General features: G+C 47.3%; 1 protein-coding gene across 2 annotated transcripts in view; it reads left to right on the top strand.

Moving 5' to 3' along the window:
• SUZ12 (SUZ12 polycomb repressive complex 2 subunit) overlaps window positions 1–22,485 on the top strand; it is a 56,772-nt gene that overhangs the window by 13,859 nt on the left and 20,428 nt on the right. For both annotated transcript variants that reach the window (XM_073607098.1, XM_073607097.1), the window contains exons 2-4: window positions 11,416–11,462; window positions 13,404–13,468; window positions 15,728–15,796. In XM_073607098.1, the coding sequence (XP_073463199.1) occupies window positions 11,416–11,462; window positions 13,404–13,468; window positions 15,728–15,796 (181 nt within the window). The remainder of the gene's footprint in view (window positions 1–11,415; window positions 11,463–13,403; window positions 13,469–15,727; window positions 15,797–22,485) is intronic.

The following is a 22,485-nucleotide window of genomic DNA, read 5'->3' as shown; positions in this document are numbered from 1 at the left end:
CATTCCTGATATAAATATCACCCCTCTTCTACATGTATGGATCATTCCTGATATCATAAATATCACCCCCCTTCTACATGTATGGATCATTCCTGATATCATAAATATCACCCCTCTTCTACATGTATGGATCATTCCTGATATCATAAATATCACCCCCCCCCTTCTACATGTATGGATCATTCCTGATATAAATATCACCCCCCTTCTACATGTATGGATCATTCCTGATATCATAAATATCACCCCCCTTCTACATGTATGGATCATTCCTGATATAAATATCACCCCCCTTCTACATGTATGGATCATTCCTGATATCATAAATATCACCCCCCTTCTACATGTATGGATCATTCCTGATATAAATATCACCCCCCTTCTACATGTATGGATCATTCCTGATATAAATATCACCCCCCTTCTACATGTATGGATCATTCCTGATATAAATATCACCCCCCTTCTACATGTATGGATCATTCCTGATATCATAAATATCACCCCCCTTCTACATGTATGGATCATTCCTGATATCATAAATATCACCCCTCTTCTACATGTATGGATCATTCCTGATATCATAAATATCACCCCCCTTCTACATGTATGGATCATTCCTGATATAAATATCACCCCCTTCTACATGTATGGATCATTCCTGATATAAATATCACCCCCCTTCTACATGTATGGATCATTCCTGATATAAATATCACCCCCCTTCTACATGTATGGATCATTCCTGATATAAATATCACCCCCCTTCTACATGTATGGATCATTCCTGATATCATAAATATCACCCCCCTTCTACATGTATGGATCATTCCTGATATCATAAATATCACCCCCCTTCTACATGTATGGATCATTCCTGATATAAATATCACCCCCCTTCTACATGTATGGATCATTCCTGATATAAATATCACCCCCCTTCTACATGTGTGGATCATTCCTGATATCATAAATATCACCCCCCTTCTACATGTATGGATCATTCCTGATATCATAAATATCACCCCCCTTCTACATGTATGGATCATTCCTGATATAAATATCACCCCCCTTCTACATGTATGGATCATTCCTGATATAAATATCACCCCCCTTCTACATGTATGGATCATTCCTGATATAAATATCACCCCCCTTCTACATGTATGGATCATTCCTGATATAAATATCACCCCCCTTCTACATGTATGGATCATTCCTGATATAAATATCACCCCCCTTCTACATGTATGGATCATTCCTGATATAAATATCACCCCTCTTCTACATGTATGGATCATTCCTGATATCATAAATATCACCCCCTTCTACATGTATGGATCATTCCTGATATCATAAATATCACCCCCCTTCTACATGTGTGGATCATTCCTGATATCATAAATATCACCCCCCTTCTACATGTATGGATCATTCCTGATATAAATATCACCCCCCTTCTACATGTATGGATCATTCCTGATATAAATATCACCCCCCTTCTACATGTATGGATCATTCCTGATATCATAAATATCACTCCCCTTCTACATGTATGGATCATTCCTGATATCATAAATATCACCCCCCTTCTACATGTATGGATCATTCCTGATATAAATATCACCCCCTTCTACATGTATGGATCATTCCTGATATCATAAATATCACCCCTCTTCTACATGTATGGATCATTCCTGATATCATAAATATCACCCCCCTTCTACATGTATGGATCATTCCTGATATCATAAATATCACTCCCCTTCTACATGTATGGATCATTCCTGATATCATAAATATCACCCCCCTTCTACATGTATGGATCATTCCTGATATCATAAATATCACCCCCCTTCTACATGTATGGATCATTCCTGATATCATAAATATCACTCCCCTTCTACATGTATGGATCATTCCTGATATAAATATCACCCCCCTTCTACATGTATGGATCATTCCTGATATAAATATCACTCCCCTTCTACATGTATGGATCATTCCTGATATAAATATCACTCCCCTTCTACATGTATGGATCATTCCTGATATCATAAATATCACTCCCCTTCTACATGTATGGATCATTCCTGATATCATAAATATCACCCCCCTTCTACATGTATGGATCATTCCTGATATCATAAATATCACCCCCCTTCTACATGTATGGATCATTCCTGATATCATAAATATCACCCCCCTTCTACATGTATGGATCATTCCTGATATAAATATCACCCCCCTTCTACATGTATGGATCATTCCTGATATCATAAATATCACCCCCCTTCTACATGTATGGATCATTCCTGATATCATAAATATCACCCCCTTCTACATGTATGGATCATTCCTGATATAAATATCACCCCCTTCTACATGTATGGATCATTCCTGATATCATAAATATCACCCCCCTTCTACATGTATGGATCATTCCTGATATCATAAATATCACCCCCCTTCTACATGTATGGATCATTCCTGATATCATAAATATCACCCCCCTTCTACATGTATGGATCATTCCTGATATAAATATCACCCCCCTTCTACATGTATGGATCATTCCTGATATAAATATCACCCCCCTTCTACATGTATGGATCATTCCTGATATAAATATCACCCCCTTCTACATGTATGGGTCCTGATCAGAGGGTCCTGATCCTCAGAGCTTACCATCTAGAAGGGAGGGATGTATGGTTCCTTATCTCGCCTATCTAATATCATTGACTTTACATTCTCTTGACCAGAGACGCACCAAAGTAGTGCAGGCACCTTTTTCAAATTTGCTGAGACTTTTTAACCACTTCCCACCCGGCCTATAGTAGAATGACGGCCGGGCGGTGGTTCAGTTATCCTGACTGGGCGTCATATGATGCTACACTGCTGCACGCTCACACCGCTGCACGCTCACACCGCTGCACGCTCACACCGCTGCACGCTCACACCGCTACACCGATATCAGTAAAGAGCCTCCGGCGGAGGCTCTTTACCACGTGATCAGCCGTGTCCAGTCACGGTTGATCACGATGAAAACAGGAAGAGCCGTTGATCAGCTTTTCCTCACTTGCGTCTGACAGACACGAGTAGAGGAGAGCCGATCGGCGGCTCTCCTGACAGGTTGGGTCTGTGCTGATTATCAGCACAGCCCCCCCCTCGGATGCCCACTTCAGACCACCAGGGAAGTCGCCAGGACCACCAGGGAAGCACCACCCATGGCCATCCACATGTGCCAACGTATGCCCAATCAGTGCCCACAAATGGGCACTGACTGGCAGCATTATAAAAACAAAAAAATTCACTGCCACCTATGCGTGCCCATCGGTGCCGCCTGATCAGTGCCCGTCCATTGAAGAAGAAAACTTATTTACAAAACAATTTAACAGAAACAAAAACTTTTTTTTTTTTTTTTTTTTTCTTCAAAATTTCCGGTCTTTTTTTATTTGTTGCGCAAAAAATAAAAATCGCAAAGGTGATGAAATACCAGCAAAAGAAAGCTCTATTTGTGGGAAGAAAGTGATAAAAATGTAGTTTGGGTACAGTGTTGTATGACCACGTAATTGTCATTCAAAGTGGGACAGCGCTGAAAGCTGAAAATTGTCCTGGGCAGGAAGGGGGGGGAAGTGCCGGTAATGGGAGGGGGGGGAAGTGCCCGGTATTGGGGGGGCAGGAAGGGGGGGGGAAGTGCCGGTATTGGGGGGGCAGGAAGGGGGGGTGCCTGGTATTGGGGGGGCAGGAAGGGGGGGAAGTGCCGGTATTGGGGGGGCAGGAAGGGGGGGAAGTGCCGGTAATGGGGGGGGAAGTGCCCGGTATTGGGGGGGCAGGAAGGGGGGAAAATACCCGGTATTGGGGGGGCAGGAAGGGGGGGGAAGTGCCGGTATTGGGGGGGCAGGAAGGGGGGGTGCCTGGTATTGGGGGGGCAGGAAGGGGGGGAAATGCCCCCCGGTATTGAAGTGGTTAAGTAACACGGATCAGAATGGGTGCCATTGAAAAGAATGGGATGCGACTTGTGGTGCGACTTAGAACGAGTGTGAACGGAGCCTTCGTCTGTTCCAGGATGAGATCTGGTCGTGTTGTGAATGTTCAGATGAGATGATGTACACTTCTCGGTTTGTGTATATTACAATGTGATCCCTCTGTGGCCAGTCCCTACTCTCTTCCTTCTCTGACACGGCCACACTAAGGAAGATGTATAAAAGAATATATAACCCTGACTGGCGATATGACCCCTTTATGGGCGTGTCCCCTCCATGCAGGAGAGCTTTGTGATCTTTACCACACCCAACCTGCTCCTGCGTTTGGCTGCTGTGGAATGTGGGTGATGGATGAAGGTGGGTGATGGATGAAGGTGGGTGATGGATGAAGGTGGGTGATGGATGATGAAGGTGGGTGATGGATGATGAAGGTGGGTGATGGATGATGAAGGTGGGTGATGGATGATGAAGGTGGGTGATGGATGATGAAGGTGGGTGATGGATGATGATGAAGGTGGGTGATGGATGATGATGAAGGTGGGTGATGGATGATGATGAAGGTGGGTGATGGATGATGATGAAGGTGGGTGATGGATGATGAAGGTGGGTGATGGATGATGAAGGTGGGTGATGGATGATGAAGGTGGGTGATGGATGAAGGTGGATGAATGATGATGAAGGTGGGTGATGGATGAAGGTGGATGAATGATGATGAAGGTGGGTGATGGATGAATGATGATGAAGGTGGGTGATGGATGAATGATGATGAAGGTGGATGAATGATGATGGTGGGTGATGGATGAAGGTGGATGAATGATGATGAAGGTGGGTGATGGATGAATGATGATGAAGGTGGGTGATGGATGAAGGTGGATAAATGATGATGAAGGTGGGTGCTACCATTGGTCCATGCCTGGAGATAGGACGTATATCTCTGAGTAGATCAGCCATGCGGTTACTTGCAGTCTGCTGTGCTCCATGGCATGCTGGGCGCTCACTACTGGACCCTTATTAATGAATCTGAGTCTGTTGGAGCCAATGATTCTATGACCTGATTACTATAGTCCATTATATCCTATCGGAGGTCTGTTACCAACAATACTACAAGGTGGATAGGTGGGCAGTGTGATGATTATGTGAATGGGGACGCACTAAGGATGATCCCTTCATACGTCTATATAGGTGAATATTACATATACAGAGCGCACTTCTGTACAGTACATGTCCTCATCAGATCATGTTTTGTTTTTTTGGATGTGGTTGGACAGTTGTTATATTTTTATAAAAAAAAAAAGACGAAAAAATCATGTTCTACTTACCTGCTCTGTAGGGTTGTCCCGATACCACTTTTTTAGGACCGAGTACAAGTACCGATACTTTTTTTCAAGTACTCGCCGATACCGATTACCGATACTTTTTTTTTATGTCACGTGACAGTTTTTTTTTTTTGCTATTTTTTTTTTGGGGGGGGGGGGGGTGAACGTTGTATGTGTGTGTGTTTTGTTTTTTTTTACAATTTTTATTTTTTACAATAATATTTTTTTATTCTTTATTGTTTTTTTTGTTTTTTGTTTTTTAATCAGCCCTTTTGGGGGGCTTTGGTGAGATATCAGGGGTCTTAACAGACCTCTGATATCTCCCCCTTGAGACAGAGAAAGAGAGAGAGGATAGAGATTCCCCAGTCCCTTTCTCTGCAGCCTCAGCTGCACTGAGAATGAATGGAGAGAAGACAGCGGCTTCTCTCCAGTCATAAACTGACACATGGTAATCACAGGAGATTACAATGTTTCAGTTATGTGAATGGACAAAGTCAGCTGACTCTATCCATACACAAAGGAAGGAGGGGGAGGACGGAGGAACGGAGGGGGAGAACGGAGGGGACAGATAAGGAGAGAAGAACAAAGGGGGAGTACGGAGGGGGACAGATAAGGAGAGAGGAATGCAGGGGACAGCGGAAAGGCACAGAGGAACGGAGGGGGCATGGAGGAGGATGCAGTGACATACAGCGGTGAGCGATCACCGCTGTATGTCACTAAAGCTGGTGAAAGCCGCTGGGGGAGAAGCTTGTAACTCCCCCACGCGCCGATCACAGCTGACAGTCCAGGTATCGGCGGAAGCATCGGGAGCATTTGCCCGAGTACAAGTACTTGGGCAAATGCTCGGTATCGGTGCCGATACCGATACTAGTATCGGTATCGGGACAACCCTACTGCTCTGTAATGGTTTTGCACAGAGCAGCCCGGATCCTCCTCTTCTGGGGTCCCCCCGCCGTTGCTCCAGGCTCCTCCTCTTCATTGGGTGCCCATGCTGGCTTGCTTCCGATTTTCCCGATTTTGATTGACAGCAGCATGGGCCAATCGCTCCCACTGCTATCAATCTGTCCGATAAGGAGACAGACAGTGGCGGGAGCCGCTGCGCTGGTGCACATCGTTGGTTCGGGCTCAGGTAAGAATAGGGGGGGGGGGCAGCTGGTTGTTAAGGCAGGTCTAGGAGATATTCACAGTACCTTATTATAGGCCTTTATTACAGGCTTACCTGTAGGTTGAGGTGGTGTAACAGAGTTTACAACCACCTTAACAAAATAAAGACTATTTTATTTATTTCAGGTACTTATATAGCGCCGTCAATTTACACAGCGCTTTACATATACATTGTACATTCACATCGGTCCCTACCCTCAAGGAGCTTACTGACATTCTGACATACTGACTGAAGCAAATTAACCTACCAGCATGTCTTTGGAATGTGGGAGGAAACCCACACAGGGAGAACATGCAAACTCCAGGCAGGTAGTGTCGTGGTCGGGATTTGAACCAGCGACCCTTTTTACTGCTAGTACTACCCACTACACTGCGGTGCCGGCCCCGCTACACCGCTGTGCCGGCCCCACTTTAGTATCACTTTAATGCATAGAATTAGGGTTGTCCCGATACCACTTTTTTAGGACCGAGTACAAGTACCGATACTTTTTTTCAAGTACTCGCCGATGCCGATTACCGATACTTTTTTTTTTAATGTCACGTGACAGTTTTTTTTTTGCTATTTTTTTTTGGGGGGGGGGGGGGGGTGAACGTTGTATGTGTGTGTGGTTTTTTTTTTTGTTTTCTTTTACAATTTTTATTTTTTACAATAATATTTTTTTATTATTTATTGTTTTTTTTTTTTTTTTTTTTTTTTTAAATCAGCCCTGTTGGGGGGCTTTGGTGAGATATCAGGGGTCTTAACAGACCTCTGATATCTCCCCCTTGAGACAGAGAAAGAGACAGAGGATAGAGATTCCCCAGTCCCTTTCTCTGCAGCGTCAGCTGCACTGAGAATGAATGGAGAGAAGACAGCGGCTTCTCTCCATTCATAAACTGACACATCGTAATCACAGGAGATTACAATGTTTCAGTTATGTGAATGGACAGAGTCAGCTGACTCTATCCATACACAAAGGAAGGAGGAGGAGGACAGAGGAACTGAGGGGGAGAACGGAGGGAACAGATGAGAGAGGAATGCAGGGGACAGATAAGGATAGAGGAACGGAGGGGGAGAGATAAGGAGAGAGGAACGGAGGGGGAGTACGGAGGGGACAGATAAGGATAGAGGAATGCAGGGGACAGCGGAGAGGCACAGAGGAACAGAGGGGGCACGGAGGAGGATGCAGTGACAGTCAGCTGTTAGCGATCACAGCTGTATGTCACTAAAGCTGGTGAAAGCCGCTGGGGGAGAATCTTGTAACTCCCCCACGCGCCGATCACAGCTGTCCTCTAGGTATCGGGGGAAGCATCGGGAGCATTTGCCCGAGTACAAGTACTTGGGCAAATGCTCGGTATCGGTGCCGATACCGATACTAGTATCGGTATCGGGACAACCCTACATAGAATGCACAAAGGTCAAAAACCTTGAGGCTTTAGGCTCCTTTCACAGAAAGTTGCACGATTTTGTTGTGATTTTGATGCGACTTGAAGCAATGCCTGTGTCTATGGACCTCATGTTGGACCAAAGTAGTGCAGGGACTACTTTGAAGTCGCACCGATATGAATGGTGCTCATTGGAACTCGAGGAGTAAGACTTGTCATGTGACTTTGAAGTCCCAAGTCGCAGGACAAGTCTCATGAGTGTGAAAGGGGCCTTAGAACCACTTGAAGTAATTAAAAGGTTCTATATTTGTGGTATTCATATCCTTTTGTGAGGTGTCAGAGTTGCGATATGGTAGTTGTATGTTGTAATGGACATAGAGAGGCACACGTGTTCAGTAGCGGTGTGTTCTGAGGAGAACACGTGGTCACATCACATCACCACTTCCTCCTATACCAGCACTTCCTGTCTGCATCGCTCTCCTCCTATACCTTCACTTCCTGTCTGCATCGCTCTCCTCCTATACCTTCACTTCCTGTCTGCATCGCTCTCCTCCTATACCTTCACTTCCTGTCTGCATCGCTCTCCTCCTATACACAGGAGGCAGACAGGCAGGGGGAAGGGATTTCCTGCTGCACACACTGCTATACGGAGCGATGTCACACGTTGGATTCCTCCTGAGAGTGATGGATCATACAACATACACTTAGTTATGAGGACTTGATCAGGGTGTCCTCTGCTTCTGATCACCGACAAAGACTTTATTATAAAAAAGGGGGCGGGGTTGTGTGAGAAGACGTTGTGGTGATTTACATGACACGGGGAAGTTAGGATGTTCTGAGGTTTTTTTTTTTATGTCGGGGATGACGATTTAATGGTGAACTCCAGACACACAAATGCCAAATCATGCCAAGCAATGTGTTCAGTGTGAATTTTAAAGGGTTTGTAAAGCCTAAACATGTTTTACCTTCATGCATTCCTTTCATGAAGGTAAAAAATTGTTGTGTGCCGGCATCCCTCACCCCTCACCCCCCCCTTTTTTTACTTGAACCCTAATTGGATCCAGCACTGTGCGCGTCTGTAGCTCTTCTCCACCCTCACTTCTGGGTCCCGCTGTCTGTGTCAATGGACGAAGCAGTGGGGCTCGGGTGCGAGCACGCACGAGTGCCCCACATGGGAAGCGACTTTCCATAGGGGCACTGGACAGAGGAGAGGGGACCCAGAAAGAGGAGGTTTGCAGCCACTCTGTGCAATTCAAATGCACAGAGCAGGTATGTATAGAGATGTTTGTTTATTAAATGTACCTTTTACAATCACTTTAATTTTAATAGAAATATTCTCACCCACCGAGATGCTTACCTCTGTGGAGGTCTACTTCACCTTCACTACTCCTTCATCTATTCTAAATCCTTCATGATTGCTTCCTTTGTTCTACCTCTCCATAGACTGGAATATAGGAGTACAGCCCCAGTCACACCTCTGCTGCTGTCCAAAAACACAGCCTGACACCTGTCTTTGTAAACCTTGTTCACACCCAAGAGATACAAAGTAACCTTGTTTAATAATATTGATCAGAAAGGCTTGGTTTGCACTGGGGCGGGTTCAAAGTCGCCCCGCAACGCGCAACTTAAGCATGGCTTGCAAACGACTTCTTTAATAGAAGTCAATGCAAGCCGCTCCAACGTCACCCCCAATAGTGCAGGAACCTTTTTCTAAGTCGGAGCGTCTTGAGTCACTTCAATTAGAACAGTTCTATTGCCCTGAGTGGAGCTCAACTTGTCAGGCTGAAAAGTTGCCTCAGTGTGAACTGAGAGAGATACAAAGTAACATTGTTTATAAATATTGATCAGAAAGAGAGGAGGAAGAGATACAAAGTAACATTGTTTATAAATATTGCTCAGATGTTACTTTGTATCGCGCTCTCCCCTCTTTCTGATCAATATTTGTAAACAATGTTACTTTGTATCTCTCCCCCCTCTTTCTGATCAATATTTATAAAGTAACATTGATTATAACTATTGATCAGAAAGAGGAGAGAGCGATACAAAGTAGCATTATTTATAAACATTGTTCTGACAGGAAACTGCAGGAATAGTCTGTAGAGTGTTAGATCTCAGCGGTCATTTATTACTAAGGCTGGGTTCATTAGTGCGCTGTGCAACATCAGATGAGATTCACACTGCAGATCACATGCGATATAAACTCAGCCATACAGATTGTACGGCTCAATTCCCATCGCATTCGGTCCAAACTCGCACAGGACCCTTTTTTTGGTCCGCACCTGAATCGGACCGCATGGGTTGTTCACACCTATGAGATCCAATTCCTGTCCGACGTGACAGTTGGCACTGAAATATGCAAACTGATTTGGGGGTGTCATTAACTTTCTATTGACACCCCCCAGCAGTTGGCAGTCAGAACTGCCTGCGAGTTGGGAGCGATGTGGGAACCCGCAGTGGATTCGCAGGTGAACCGAGCCTCGCCGATGGGGAGCCGAGCCTCGCCGATGGGGAGCCGAGCCTCGCCGATGGGGAGCCGAGCCTCGCCGATGGGGAGCCGAGCCTCGCCGATGGGGAGCCGAGCCTCGCCGATGGGAGCCGAGCCTCGCCGATGGGGAGACGAGCCGAGCCTCAGCGATGATTCACCATGTTAAAGGGAATTTTTAGGAATGTTAAAGGCGTCAGAACAGTACCCTGGGAAACGTAAAGTCTTACTAACCTCCAGAACAACACAAGTTTGGCACCACACAGTCCCCCTTGATTGCCCCTAGATGTTAAAGTGATATTAAATTTTTTTTGTTTTTTCTTTTTGTTTTAAAATAACAAACCTGTTTATACTTCCCTGCCCTGTAATGGTTTTGCACAGAGCGGCCCCCGATCCTCCTCAGGTCCCCCGCCGGTGCTCCTGGCCCCTCCCTCCTGCCCATAATCTAATGTTTGGGGGTTCTAAGTAATTTTCTAGGAAACTATACTGATTTTTACTTGTAAGTAACAAGTGTCAGAAAAAGGATTGGACATGAAGGGGTTAAAGAAAGAAGTAATACCTGCTCTGTGTAACGGTATTGCACAGAAGTGCCACTTTTATCCTTTTCTTGGCATGTCCACTGGCACAATAGACTGATGGTGATTGGACTTCTAATTGATGCAGCCTTAGCTCCTCCCTGGAGCCAGTCTGTTATTGGACAGTGAAGGAGCAGCAGTTGCCTGGTGAGGTCACACCTCTTCTGCAGTCAGTTTGTTCTTGTTAGCACATGCCACAGCATCTGATTGGGTCAGAATATTGCCCCCCCCCCCAAAATAATCCTAATTGTACTGTACAGGATGGTACTAGAGCCTGCTTTAAAGACACTAAGAATGTTCTCATTGTAATGATCAGCATATTTCCCATAACCTGGGTGAGATCCTATTAATGACCACATTGCTGATTGGCCTTGTAATTGTTTTTCTGGGTTTTTTTTTTTTTTTGCTTTCCTCTGGATCAACTTTGGATATAGAATTGTATGATTTGTTTTGTTGCCCTTTTATTGGATGGACTTGTGTGGTTTTTTTCAATCTATGTAATGTCGTCTTGTTTTTGTTCTTTGCAGAGCCCACCCAGATATATCGGTTTCTGAGGACAAGAAATCTTATTGCTGTAAGTAAAATGTTTTCCTTTACCCCCAACTTCCCCTTTCCTTGTGCAGATATCGCAGGCGGCGCTTCCCGTGGGGGTGCCATGGCGGGCGGGGCTGCCCGTGGGGGTGCCATGGCGGGCGGGGCTGCCCGTGGGGGTGCCATGGCGGGCGGGGCTGCCCGTGGGGGTGCCATGGCGGGCGGGGCTGCCCGTGGGGGTGCCATGGCGGGCGGGGCTGCCCGTGGGGGTGCCATGGCGGGCGGGGCTCCCCGTGGGGGTGCCATGGCGGGCGGGGCTGCCCATGGGGGTGCCATCTTTAAGTTAGGGATACTGTTCAGTAGATGGTGTGTGTGGTTTTTTTTTTTTTTTGTTTTTTTTTTTTTTTTTTTTTTTTTTACAATGTGCCAGAGGGAAGCTAAATGGTAAAGAGGATCAGCGTGGAGGTCACAGCGCTCAACTAGTCTCAGCTGGATGGGGATAGATAAATATATATCTATGTAGATCTGTGTGTGTGTTAAAAAATTTGGGGGGGTAAGTCATATTTTTCATTAGATTAGGAGCTGAATGGGTCATTATAGTGAACAATAATGGGTCTGTGTGGAGTTAATGGATGCAAAGATACATTGTGTCAATTGGGTTGTTGTTTTTTTTTTTTTTTTTAAGATCTTTATTTTGCATTTTATTTTGTCTCCACATTTAATCTCTTAGATTGTAAGCTCTAACGAGCAAGGCCCTCTGCTTCCTCCCAAATTGAATTGTATTGTAACTGTACTGTCCTCACATTGTAAAATGCTGGGCAAAATGTAATAATCCTGGTTAATATAAATCCTGTATAGTAGATAGATATAGATAGATATATATCTACATATAGATATATATCTCTATCTAATATAATTTTATTCTATATCTCTCCTGTATAATATACATGCAGACCAAGCTGTCCAGCAAATGTGACATTTACAGGGATTGTGACAAACCTCCTTAACGTGTACATGTAGCTGTGTACATGAGGCCTAAAGGTTTGTTTTTTTTTGTTTTAAATAACAAACCTGTTTTATACTTACCGGCTCTGTGCAAGGCTTTTGCACAGAGGGCCCCCCGATCCTCCTCTTCTGGGGTCCCTCAGCAGGGCTCCTGGCTCCTCCTTATTAATTGCCCCCGGGGAGAGCCGCTTTCCATTGGGTCACTCGTGTGAGCGCGCTCCTGAGTCCTGCTGCGTCCATTGAGCTCCCATGTCACTGGATTTGATTGGCAGGATCCAATGGCTCCTGCTGCTACCAGTCTAACCAATGAGGACCCGAGACAGCGCTGCTGTGCTCGTCCCTGTTGCTAGAACGATCGGGTAAGATAAAGGGGGGCACTGGGGGGTGGGGCAGCTGCAACACAGAAGGTTGAAAAACCTCGAGGATTTGCAACTTCTTTAAACCTTTTTTTAGAGCGGAGTTCCACCTATTTAAAAGTCAGCAGCTACAAAAAAGTGTAGCTGCTGACTTTAAATTATTGGACATTCGCCTGTCCCAGGGTCCAGCGATGCGAGCGAACGAAGCCCTGCCCCTCCCCCCCCCCCCCCCCCCTTCTCTCTGCGGCGCCAGCGTTATAACTCTGTGCGCCCAGCTGTTGAACTCGCCTTTAAGTTGCTGGAACTTCTTAAAAAGGCATTGGCTGGAGTTGGCCTTTAATTTGAGTGCCGGGTTTCCTTTGGGGGGGTCTGACACCTGTGGGAGCCTGCTACACGTTACTTCTAGTTCTCATTGAAGAGAGCCAACCGTGATTGGTTAAAAGTAAGATCTGATTATTCACATTCAAATATTAGAAATAGGGGGGGGGGAGGGGGGGTGTGCCTCAGACGTCGGGAGAGCGGAGGAGGTGCAGGCCTGGCAAAGTTAAGTCTTTGCTGTAGAAGTAAATGTCTCCCAACCTTTCATGGAGAATGTTTTTATGACGGACCTTTCTTATTCACAGCCAATATTTTTGCATCGGACGCTCACATACATGTCACACCGCAACTCCCGATCAAATGTCACAAGGTAAGTAGTGGTGCTGTGCGGGTGGAAGGTTCTCCTCCTATATCCCTGCATTGGGAAGCATGAAATCAAAGCTGCATTGGGATTCTCTGGTGCTGGGAAATCTCTTCTCCTCCTTCCCTTGTTGTGGTGTCTTGTAACATGTTCATGTGCTCGTTTGTATGACATAATCCCACAATATTCATTTCATGGGTGTAAGTTCTAATCCCACAATATTCATTTCATGGGTGTAAGTTATAATCCCACAATATTCATTTCATGGGTTTAGCCCTGTAGGCCTCGTCAGCTGATGGCTTTGTCAGTCTGCTGTCCAGCTGACCCTGAAAGGCCATTAGGACACCGATTACCTGATGTTTGGTATATTTCTGTGCAGAGAATTGTCTGGACAATCACAGTCAGCCGTTTGTGATTATGGAAAGTATTATATGCGGTCTATTTTTATACCTCTGTGCTCTCTATACGACCACATGATGAGATCTGTATAGAAGAGATATGGGACATGGAAAGGAGATTCCTGCATGGGACATGGTGAAGGGATCACTAAAAGATCATGTGTGGGAGACGGTGATGAGATCACTCGTGGGAGATGGGGATGAGATGTCTCTGAGACCACTCGTGGGAGATGGGGATGAGATCTTTGAGACCACTCATGGGAGATGGGGATGAGATCTCTGAAACCACTCGTGGGAGATGGGGATGAGATCTTTGAGACCACTCATGGGAGATGGGGATGAGATCTTTGAGACCACTCGTGGGAAATGGGGATGAGATGTTTCTGGGATCACTAGTGGGAGATGGGGATGAGAGGTTTCTGGGCCCACTTGTGAGAGATGGGGATGAGATGTCTCTGGGACCACTCGTGGGAGATGGGGATGAGATGTCTCTGGGACCACTCGTGGGAGATGGGGATGAGATGTCTCTGGGACCACTCGTGGGAGATGGGGATGAGATGTCTCTGGGACCACTCGTGGGAGAAGGTGGTGAGATGTCTCTGGGACCGCTCGTGGGAGATGGGGATGAGATGTCTCTGGGACCGCTCGTGGGAGATGGGGATGAGATCTTTGAGACCACTCTTGGGAGATGGGGATGAGATGTTTCTGGGATCACTAGTGGGAGATGGGGATGAGAGGTTTCTGGGCCCACTTGTGAGAGATGGGGATGAGAGGTTTCTGGGACCACTCGTGGGAGATGGGGATGAGATGTCTCTGGGACCACTCGTGGGAGATGGGGATGAGATGTCTCTGGGACCACTCGTGGGAGATGGGGATGAGATGTCTCTGGGACCACTCGTGGGAGAAGGTGGTGAGATGTCTCTGGGACCGCTCGTGGGAGATGGGGATGAGATGTCTCTGGGACCGCTCGTGGGAGATGGGGATGAGATGTCTCTGGGACCACTGGTGGGAGATGGGGATGAGATGTCTCTGGGACCACTGGTGGGAGTTTGGGATGAGATGTCTCTGGGACCACTCGGGGGAGATGGGGATGAGATGTCTCTGGGACCACTCGTGGGAGAAGGTGTTGAGATGTCTCTGGGACTGCTCGTGGGAGATGGGGATGAGATGTCTCTGGGACCACTCGTGGGAGAAGGTGGTGAGATGTCTCTGGGACCACTCGTGGGAGAAGGTGGTGAGATGTCTCTGGGACCACTCGTGGGAGATGGGGATGAGATGTCTCTGGGACCACTCATGGGAGATGGGGATGAGATGTCTCTGGGACCACTCGTGGGAGAAGGTGGTGAGATGTCTCTGGGACTGCTCGTGGGAGATGGGGATGAGATGTCTCTGGGACTGCTCGTGGGAGTTTGGGATGAGATGTCTCTGGGACCACTCGTGGAAGTTTGGGATGAGATGTCTCTGGGACCACTCGTGGGAGTTTGGGATGAGATGTCTCTGGGACCACTCGTGGGAGTTTGGGATGAGATGTCTCTGGGACCGCTCGTGGGAGTTTGGGATGAGATGTCTCTGGGACCACTCATGGGAGATGGGGATGAGATGTCTCCTTTCTTGTACTCAGCTGTACTGGAGAGGTCCTTTGCTGATCCTGGCTGGACAAACTCCACCATCTAGGTAGCCGCGGTCCCGTCTTTCACCCTAAGCTTATGCTTTCCAGCTGCTGCCGGGTCCTGGTGACATCTGCAGTCACCTGAGGGAGGGGGCAGGGCTTAGGGGGACTGGATGAAGGGAGGATAGCCTATTGATTAGTCATGGCAGGACTCTGCTGACTTATTGGATGGATTTTAATGGATTTTTGTTTCAATTTCAGGAAAACATTTAAAATTGATGATTTGCTGCTGAAGGTGGAGAAGATGAAAGGAGACCATGAGATAGACAGGTAATTGGGTGGAAGCCAATTGTCTTGTTTGCTGGAGATCTTTGGCAATGAATCAGACCCAGGAATGAGTATTGCCCATTATGGTAATCACAGATGTCTACATGCAGAAGGAAAGCATAGTGTTGGGACTAGCACAGAAATGAGGATGATGGGAAATGGCACCCTCCCTCATAGAATGGCTTGTAGGCTGCCAGTGACCCCACAGTGCTGATCCATCTGCCACAAGGAAGTGTAGACACCTTTTCTCAGCAGATGAGAAGGATCTACCACTAGAGATCACTATGGCCTCTAGGCCTGTGTGAGAGTGTCAAAGAATTAAACCTGAGACTATAAACCCACTTTCATCCACTTATGTATTCTAATTATATTTTCTAAATACTACCGGTACCTTGTACTGCACACCTCCAGGCAGATATAAAAGATACAAATGATGTCGCACAGAATTAGTCTAATGTAAACCCTCACCTTGTGAAACAACCCATTCAGTTTATAATAGAAATGAAAGGCAAAACATTTTTATGTACAGTGAGGGGAAAAAAGTATTTGATTTGCTGATTTTTTTTGTTTGCCCACCTACAAAGAAACGATCAGTCTATAATTTTATTGGTCGGTTTATTACAGTGAGGGAATAACAACAAAAATATCCAGAAAAACACATTTCAAAAAAGTTATAAATTGATTTGCATTTTATTGAGTGAAATAAGATATTTGACCCCTTCACATAACATGACTTAGTAGTTGGTGGAGAAACCCTTGTTGGTGATCACAGAGGTCAGACGTTTCTTGGAGTTGGCCTCCAGGTTTGCACACATCTCAGGAGGGATTTTGTCCTCTTTGCAGATCTTCTCCAAGTTATTAAGGATTCCAGGCTGACGTTTGGTAAATCAAACCTTCAGCTCTCTCCACATATTATCTATGGGATAAAGGTCTGGAGACTGGCTAGGCCACTCCAGGATCTTAATGTGCTTCTTCTTGAGCTCTCCTCTGTTGTCTTGGCCGTGTGTTTTGGGTCATTGTCATGCTGGAATACTCATCCATGACCCATTTTCAATGCCCTGGCTGAGGGAAGGAGGTTCTCGCCCAAGATTTGATGGTACATGGCCCCGTCCATCATCCCTTTGATGTGGTGAAGTTGTCCTGTCCCCTTAGCAGAAAAACACCCCCAAAACATGTTTCCACCTCCATGTATGATGGTGGGGGATGGTGTTCTTGGGGTCATAGGACCTCCATGTATGACGGTGGGGGATGGTGTTCTTGGGGTCATAGGACCTCCATGTATGATGGTGGGGGATGGTGTTCTTGGGGTGATAGAACCTCCATGTATGACGGTGGGGGATGGTGTTCTTGGGGTCATAGGACCTCCATGTATGACGGTGGGGGATGGTGTTCTTGGGGTCATAGGACCTCCATGTATGATGGTGGGGGATGGTGTTCTTGGGGTCATAGGACCTCCATGTATGACGGTGGGGGATGGTGTTCTTGGGGTCATAGGACCTCCATGTATGACGGTGGGGGATGGTGTTCTTGGGGTCATAGGACCTCCATGTATGATGGTGGGGGATGGTGTTCTTGGGGTGATAGAACCTCCATGTATGACGGTGGGGGATGGTGTTCTTGGGGTCATAGGACCTCCATGTATGACGGTGGGGGATGGTGTTCTTGGGGTCATAGGACCTCCATGTATGACGGTGGGGGATGGTGTTCTTGGGGTCATAGGTCCTCCATGTATGATGGTGGGGGATGGTGTTCTTGGGGTCATAGGAGGTCATAGGACCTCCATGTATGACGGTGGGGGATGGTGTTCTAGGGGTCATAGGACCTCCATGTATGACGGTGGGGGATGGTGTTCTTGGGGTCATAGGACCTCCATGTATGACGGTGGGGGATGGTGTTCTTGGGGTCATAGGACCTCCATGTATGACGGTGGGGGATGGTGTTCTTGGGGTCATAGGACCTCCATGTATGACGGTGGGGGATGGTGTTCTTGGGGTCATAGGACCTCCATGTATGACGGTGGGGGATGGTGTTCTTGGGGTCATAGGACCTCCATGTATGACGGTGGGGGATGGTGTTCTTGGGGTCATAGGACCTCCATGTATGACGGTGGGGGATGGTGTTCTTGGGGTCATAGGTCCTCCATGTATGATGGTGGGGGATGGTGTTCTTGGGGTCATAGGAGGTCATAGGACCTCCATGTATGACGGTGGGGGATGGTGTTCTAGGGGTCATAGGACCTCCATGTATTACGGTGGGGGATGGTGTTCTTGGGGTCATAGGACCTCCATGTATGACGGTGGGGGATGGTGTTCTTGGGGTCATAGGACCTCCATGTATGATGGTGGGGGATGGTGTTCTTGGGGTCATAGGACCTCCATGTATGACGGTGGGGGATGGTGTTCTTGGGGTCATAGGACCTCCATGTATGATGGTGGGGGATGGTGTTCTTGGGGTGATAGAACCTCCATGTATGACGGTGGGGGATGGTGTTCTTGGGGTCATAGGACCTCCATGTATGACGGTGGGGGATGGTGTTCTTGGGGTCATAGGACCTCCATGTATGATGGTGGGGGATGGTGTTCTTGGGGTCATAGGACCTCCATGTATGACGGTGGGGGATGGTGTTCTTGGGGTCATAGGACCTCCATGTATGACGGTGGGGGATGGTGTTCTTGGGGTCATAGGACCTCCATGTATGATGGTGGGGGATGGTGTTCTTGGGGTGATAGAACCTCCATGTATGACGGTGGGGGATGGTGTTCTTGGGGTCATAGGACCTCCATGTATGACGGTGGGGGATGGTGTTCTTGGGGTCATAGGACCTCCATGTATGACGGTGGGGGATGGTGTTCTTGGGGTCATAGGTCCTCCATGTATGATGGTGGGGGATGGTGTTCTTGGGGTCATAGGAGGTCATAGGACCTCCATGTATGACGGTGGGGGATGGTGTTCTAGGGGTCATAGGACCTCCATGTATGACGGTGGGGGATGGTGTTCTTGGGGTCATAGGACCTCCATGTATGACGGTGGGGGATGGTGTTCTTGGGGTCATAGGACCTCCATGTATGACGGTGGGGGATGGTGTTCTTGGGGTCATAGGACCTCCATGTATGACGGTGGGGGATGGTGTTCTTGGGGTCATAGGACCTCCATGTATGACGGTGGGGGATGGTGTTCTTGGGGTCATAGGACCTCCATGTATGACGGTGGGGGATGGTGTTCTTGGGGTCATAGGACCTCCATGTATGACGGTGGGGGATGGTGTTCTTGGGGTCATAGGTCCTCCATGTATGATGGTGGGGGATGGTGTTCTTGGGGTCATAGGAGGTCATAGGACCTCCATGTATGACGGTGGGGGATGGTGTTCTAGGGGTCATAGGACCTCCATGTATTACGGTGGGGGATGGTGTTCTTGGGGTCATAGGACCTCCATGTATGACGGTGGGGGATGGTGTTCTTGGGGTCATAGGACCTCCATGTATGATGGTGGGGGATGGTGTTCTTGGGGTCATAGGACCTCCATGTATGACGGTGGGGGATGGTGTTCTTGGGGTCATAGGACCTCCATGTATGACGGTGTGGGATGGTGTTCTTGGGGTCATAGGTCCTCCATGTATGATGGTGGGGGATGGTGTTCTTGGGGTCATAGGAGGTCATAGGACCTCCATGTATGACGGTGGGGAATGGTGTTCTTGGGGTCATAGGTCCTCCATGTATGATGGTGGGGGATGGTGTTCTTGGGGTCATAGGAGGTCATAGGACCTCCATGTATGACGGTGGGGAATGGTGTTCTAGGGGTCATAGGACCTCCATGTATGACGGTGGGGGATGGTGTTCTTGGGGTCATAGGTCCTCCATGTATGATGGTGGGGGATGGTGTTCTTGGGGTCATAGGAGGTCATAGGACCTCCATGTATGATGGTGGGGGATGGTGTTCTTGGGGTGATAGAACCTCCATGTATGACGGTGGGGGATGGTGTTCTTGGGGTCATAGGACCTCCATGTATGACGGTGGGGGATGGTGTTCTTGGGGTCATAGGACCTCCATGTATGACGGTGGGGGATGGTGTTCTTGGGGTCATAGGTCCTCCATGTATGATGGTGGGGGATGGTGTTCTTGGGGTCATAGGACCTCCATGTATGACGGTGGGGGATGGTGTTCTTGGGGTCATAGGTCCTCCATGTATGATGGTGGGGGATGGTGTTCTTGGGGTCATAGGACCTCCATGTATGACGGTGGGGGATGGTGTTCTAGGGGTCATAGGACCTCCATGTATGACGGTGGGGGATGGTGTTCTTGGGGTCATAGGACCTCCATGTATGACGGTGGGGGGTGGTGTTCTTGGGGTCATAGGACCTCCATGTATGACGGTGGGGGATGGTGTTCTTGGGGTCATAGGACCTCCATGTATGACGGTGGGGGATGGTGTTCTTGGGGTCATAGGACCTCCATGTATGACGGTGGGGGATGGTGTTCTTGGGGTCATAGGACCTCCATGTATGACGGTGGGGGATGGTGTTCTTGGGGTCATAGGACCTCCATGTATGACGGTGGGGGATGGTGTTCTTGGGGTCATAGGCAGCATTCCTCCTCCTCCTCATCTAAACACGGCGAGTTGAGTTGATACCAAAGATCTCGATTTTGGTCTCATCTGACCACAACACTTTCCCCCAGTTCTCCTCTGAATCATTCGATGTTCATTAGTGATCTTCAGACGGACCTGTACATGTGATTTCCTGAGCAGGAGGACCTTGCGGGGGCTGCAGGATTTCAGTCCTTCACAGTGCAGTGTGTTACCGATTGTTTTCTTGGTGACTATGGTCCCAGCTGAGATCATTGACAAGATTCTCCCGTGTAGTTCTGGGCTGATTCCTCACCGTTCTCATGATCATTGAACCTCCACGAGGTGAGATCTTGTATGGAGCCCCAGACCGAAGGAGATCGATCGTTATTTTATGTTTCTTCCATTTGTGAATAATCTCACCAACTGTTGTCACCTTCTCACCAAGCTGCTTGGCGATGGTCTTGTAGCCCATTCCAGCCTTGTGTAGGTCTACAATCTTCTCCCCGACATCCTTGGACAGCTCTTTGGTCTTGGCCATGGTGGAGAGATTGGAATCTCATTGATTGCTTCTGTGGACAGGTGTCTTTTATACAGGTAACAAGCTGAGATTAGGAGTGCTCCCTTTAAGAGAGAAAGAGAAGAGTGCTCCTAATCTCAGCTCATTTCCTGTATAGAAGACACCTGGGAGCCAGAAATCTTGCTGATTGATCGGCGATCAAATACTTATTTCACTCATTGAAATGCAAATCAATTTATAACTTTTTTGAAATGTGTTTTTCTGGATATTTTTGTAGTTATTCTCTCACTGTTATAATAAACCGACCAATAAAATTATAGACGGATCGATTCTTTGTCAGTGGGCAAATTTACAAAATCAGCAGGGGATCTTTTTTTTCCCCCCACTGTAGATCTAAAAAGAACATTATAAATATAAGTCTGATCATTGGAGAAGAGCAGGCTGAGTTCCCAGCAAAGCTAGAGAACTGACCACGCTGTGCTCTCATGCTTAGTGTGGTTAGTTTTTCATAGGAAAGCAAGAGGACTGGCAGGATCACCAGGGATTTCACACAAAGCAATACAAAGAGAACAGACCTTCCTAAGTCCATTAGCCTGAACCGGTGATACAAGGCAGGATGGATCCATGCACATAATTCTGACCCGACCATCTGAATGTCGGAGATGAAATCCAGACTCATCAGACCAGGCAACGTTTTTCCAATCTTTTATTGTCCAATTTTGGTGATCCTGTGCCAATTGTAGCCTCAGTGTCCTGTTCTTAGCTGACAGGAGTGATACCCAGTGTGGTCTTCTGCTGCTGTAGCCCATCTGCTTCAAAGTTGAATGTGTGGTGTGTTTAGAGATGGTATTCTGCATACCTTGGATGTAACGAGTGATTTTTTGAGTTACTGTTGTCTTTCTATCATCTGGAACCAGTCTGCCCATTCTCCTCTGACATTTTCCGCCACACAACTGCCGCTCACTGGATATTTTCTCTTTTTCCCACCATTCTCTGTAATCCCGAGAGATGGTTGTGTGTGAAAATCCCAGAAATACTCAGACCGGCCCGTCTGCCACCAACCACCCTGCCACGTTCAAAGTCACCCACATCCCCTTTCTTCACCATTCTGATGCAGCAAGTCGTCTTCACCACATCTAAATGTCTAAATGAATGGAGTTGCTGCCATGTGATTGGCTGATTAGCAGTTTGTGTTACCAACCAACTGAACAGGTGTACCTAATAAAGTGGCCGGTGAATGTATGTCTATAATGTTAGCTGTTTGCCTGGAGTTCAGCTTTAAAGCCCATCTCTGGGCAAAGAGCAAAGTGTTCCCATGAAGTGGAGCTGTGTGCAGGGAGAGGAGATTTACTTACCAAATCGTCCGGTCCTTCCAACACAAGACTGTATCCCCCCTCCACGGTCCTGAATAGTGAACTGTTCCTGACATCAAGCCCAGAGCAGGCTCCCTAGACCAGGAACAGTCCACTGCTGGACCGTGGAGGAGTTTCGTTTTCCCAAGGATCGGGTAAGTATAAGCTTTCCATTCACCCCTATACATAACGAGAAGTTGGGCTTTAATAGGATTCCTGTGGTCTGGTAAGTATGGCCCACCTTGTGATCCCCTCAGG

Source organism: Aquarana catesbeiana, linkage group LG12 (assembly GCF_042186555.1).
Source record: "Aquarana catesbeiana isolate 2022-GZ linkage group LG12, ASM4218655v1, whole genome shotgun sequence".
Classification (NCBI taxonomy): Eukaryota; Metazoa; Chordata; class Amphibia; order Anura; family Ranidae; genus Aquarana; species Aquarana catesbeiana.
Note: the sequence above shows the minus strand (reverse complement) of the source record. Positions and strands in the feature narration are given on the sequence as shown.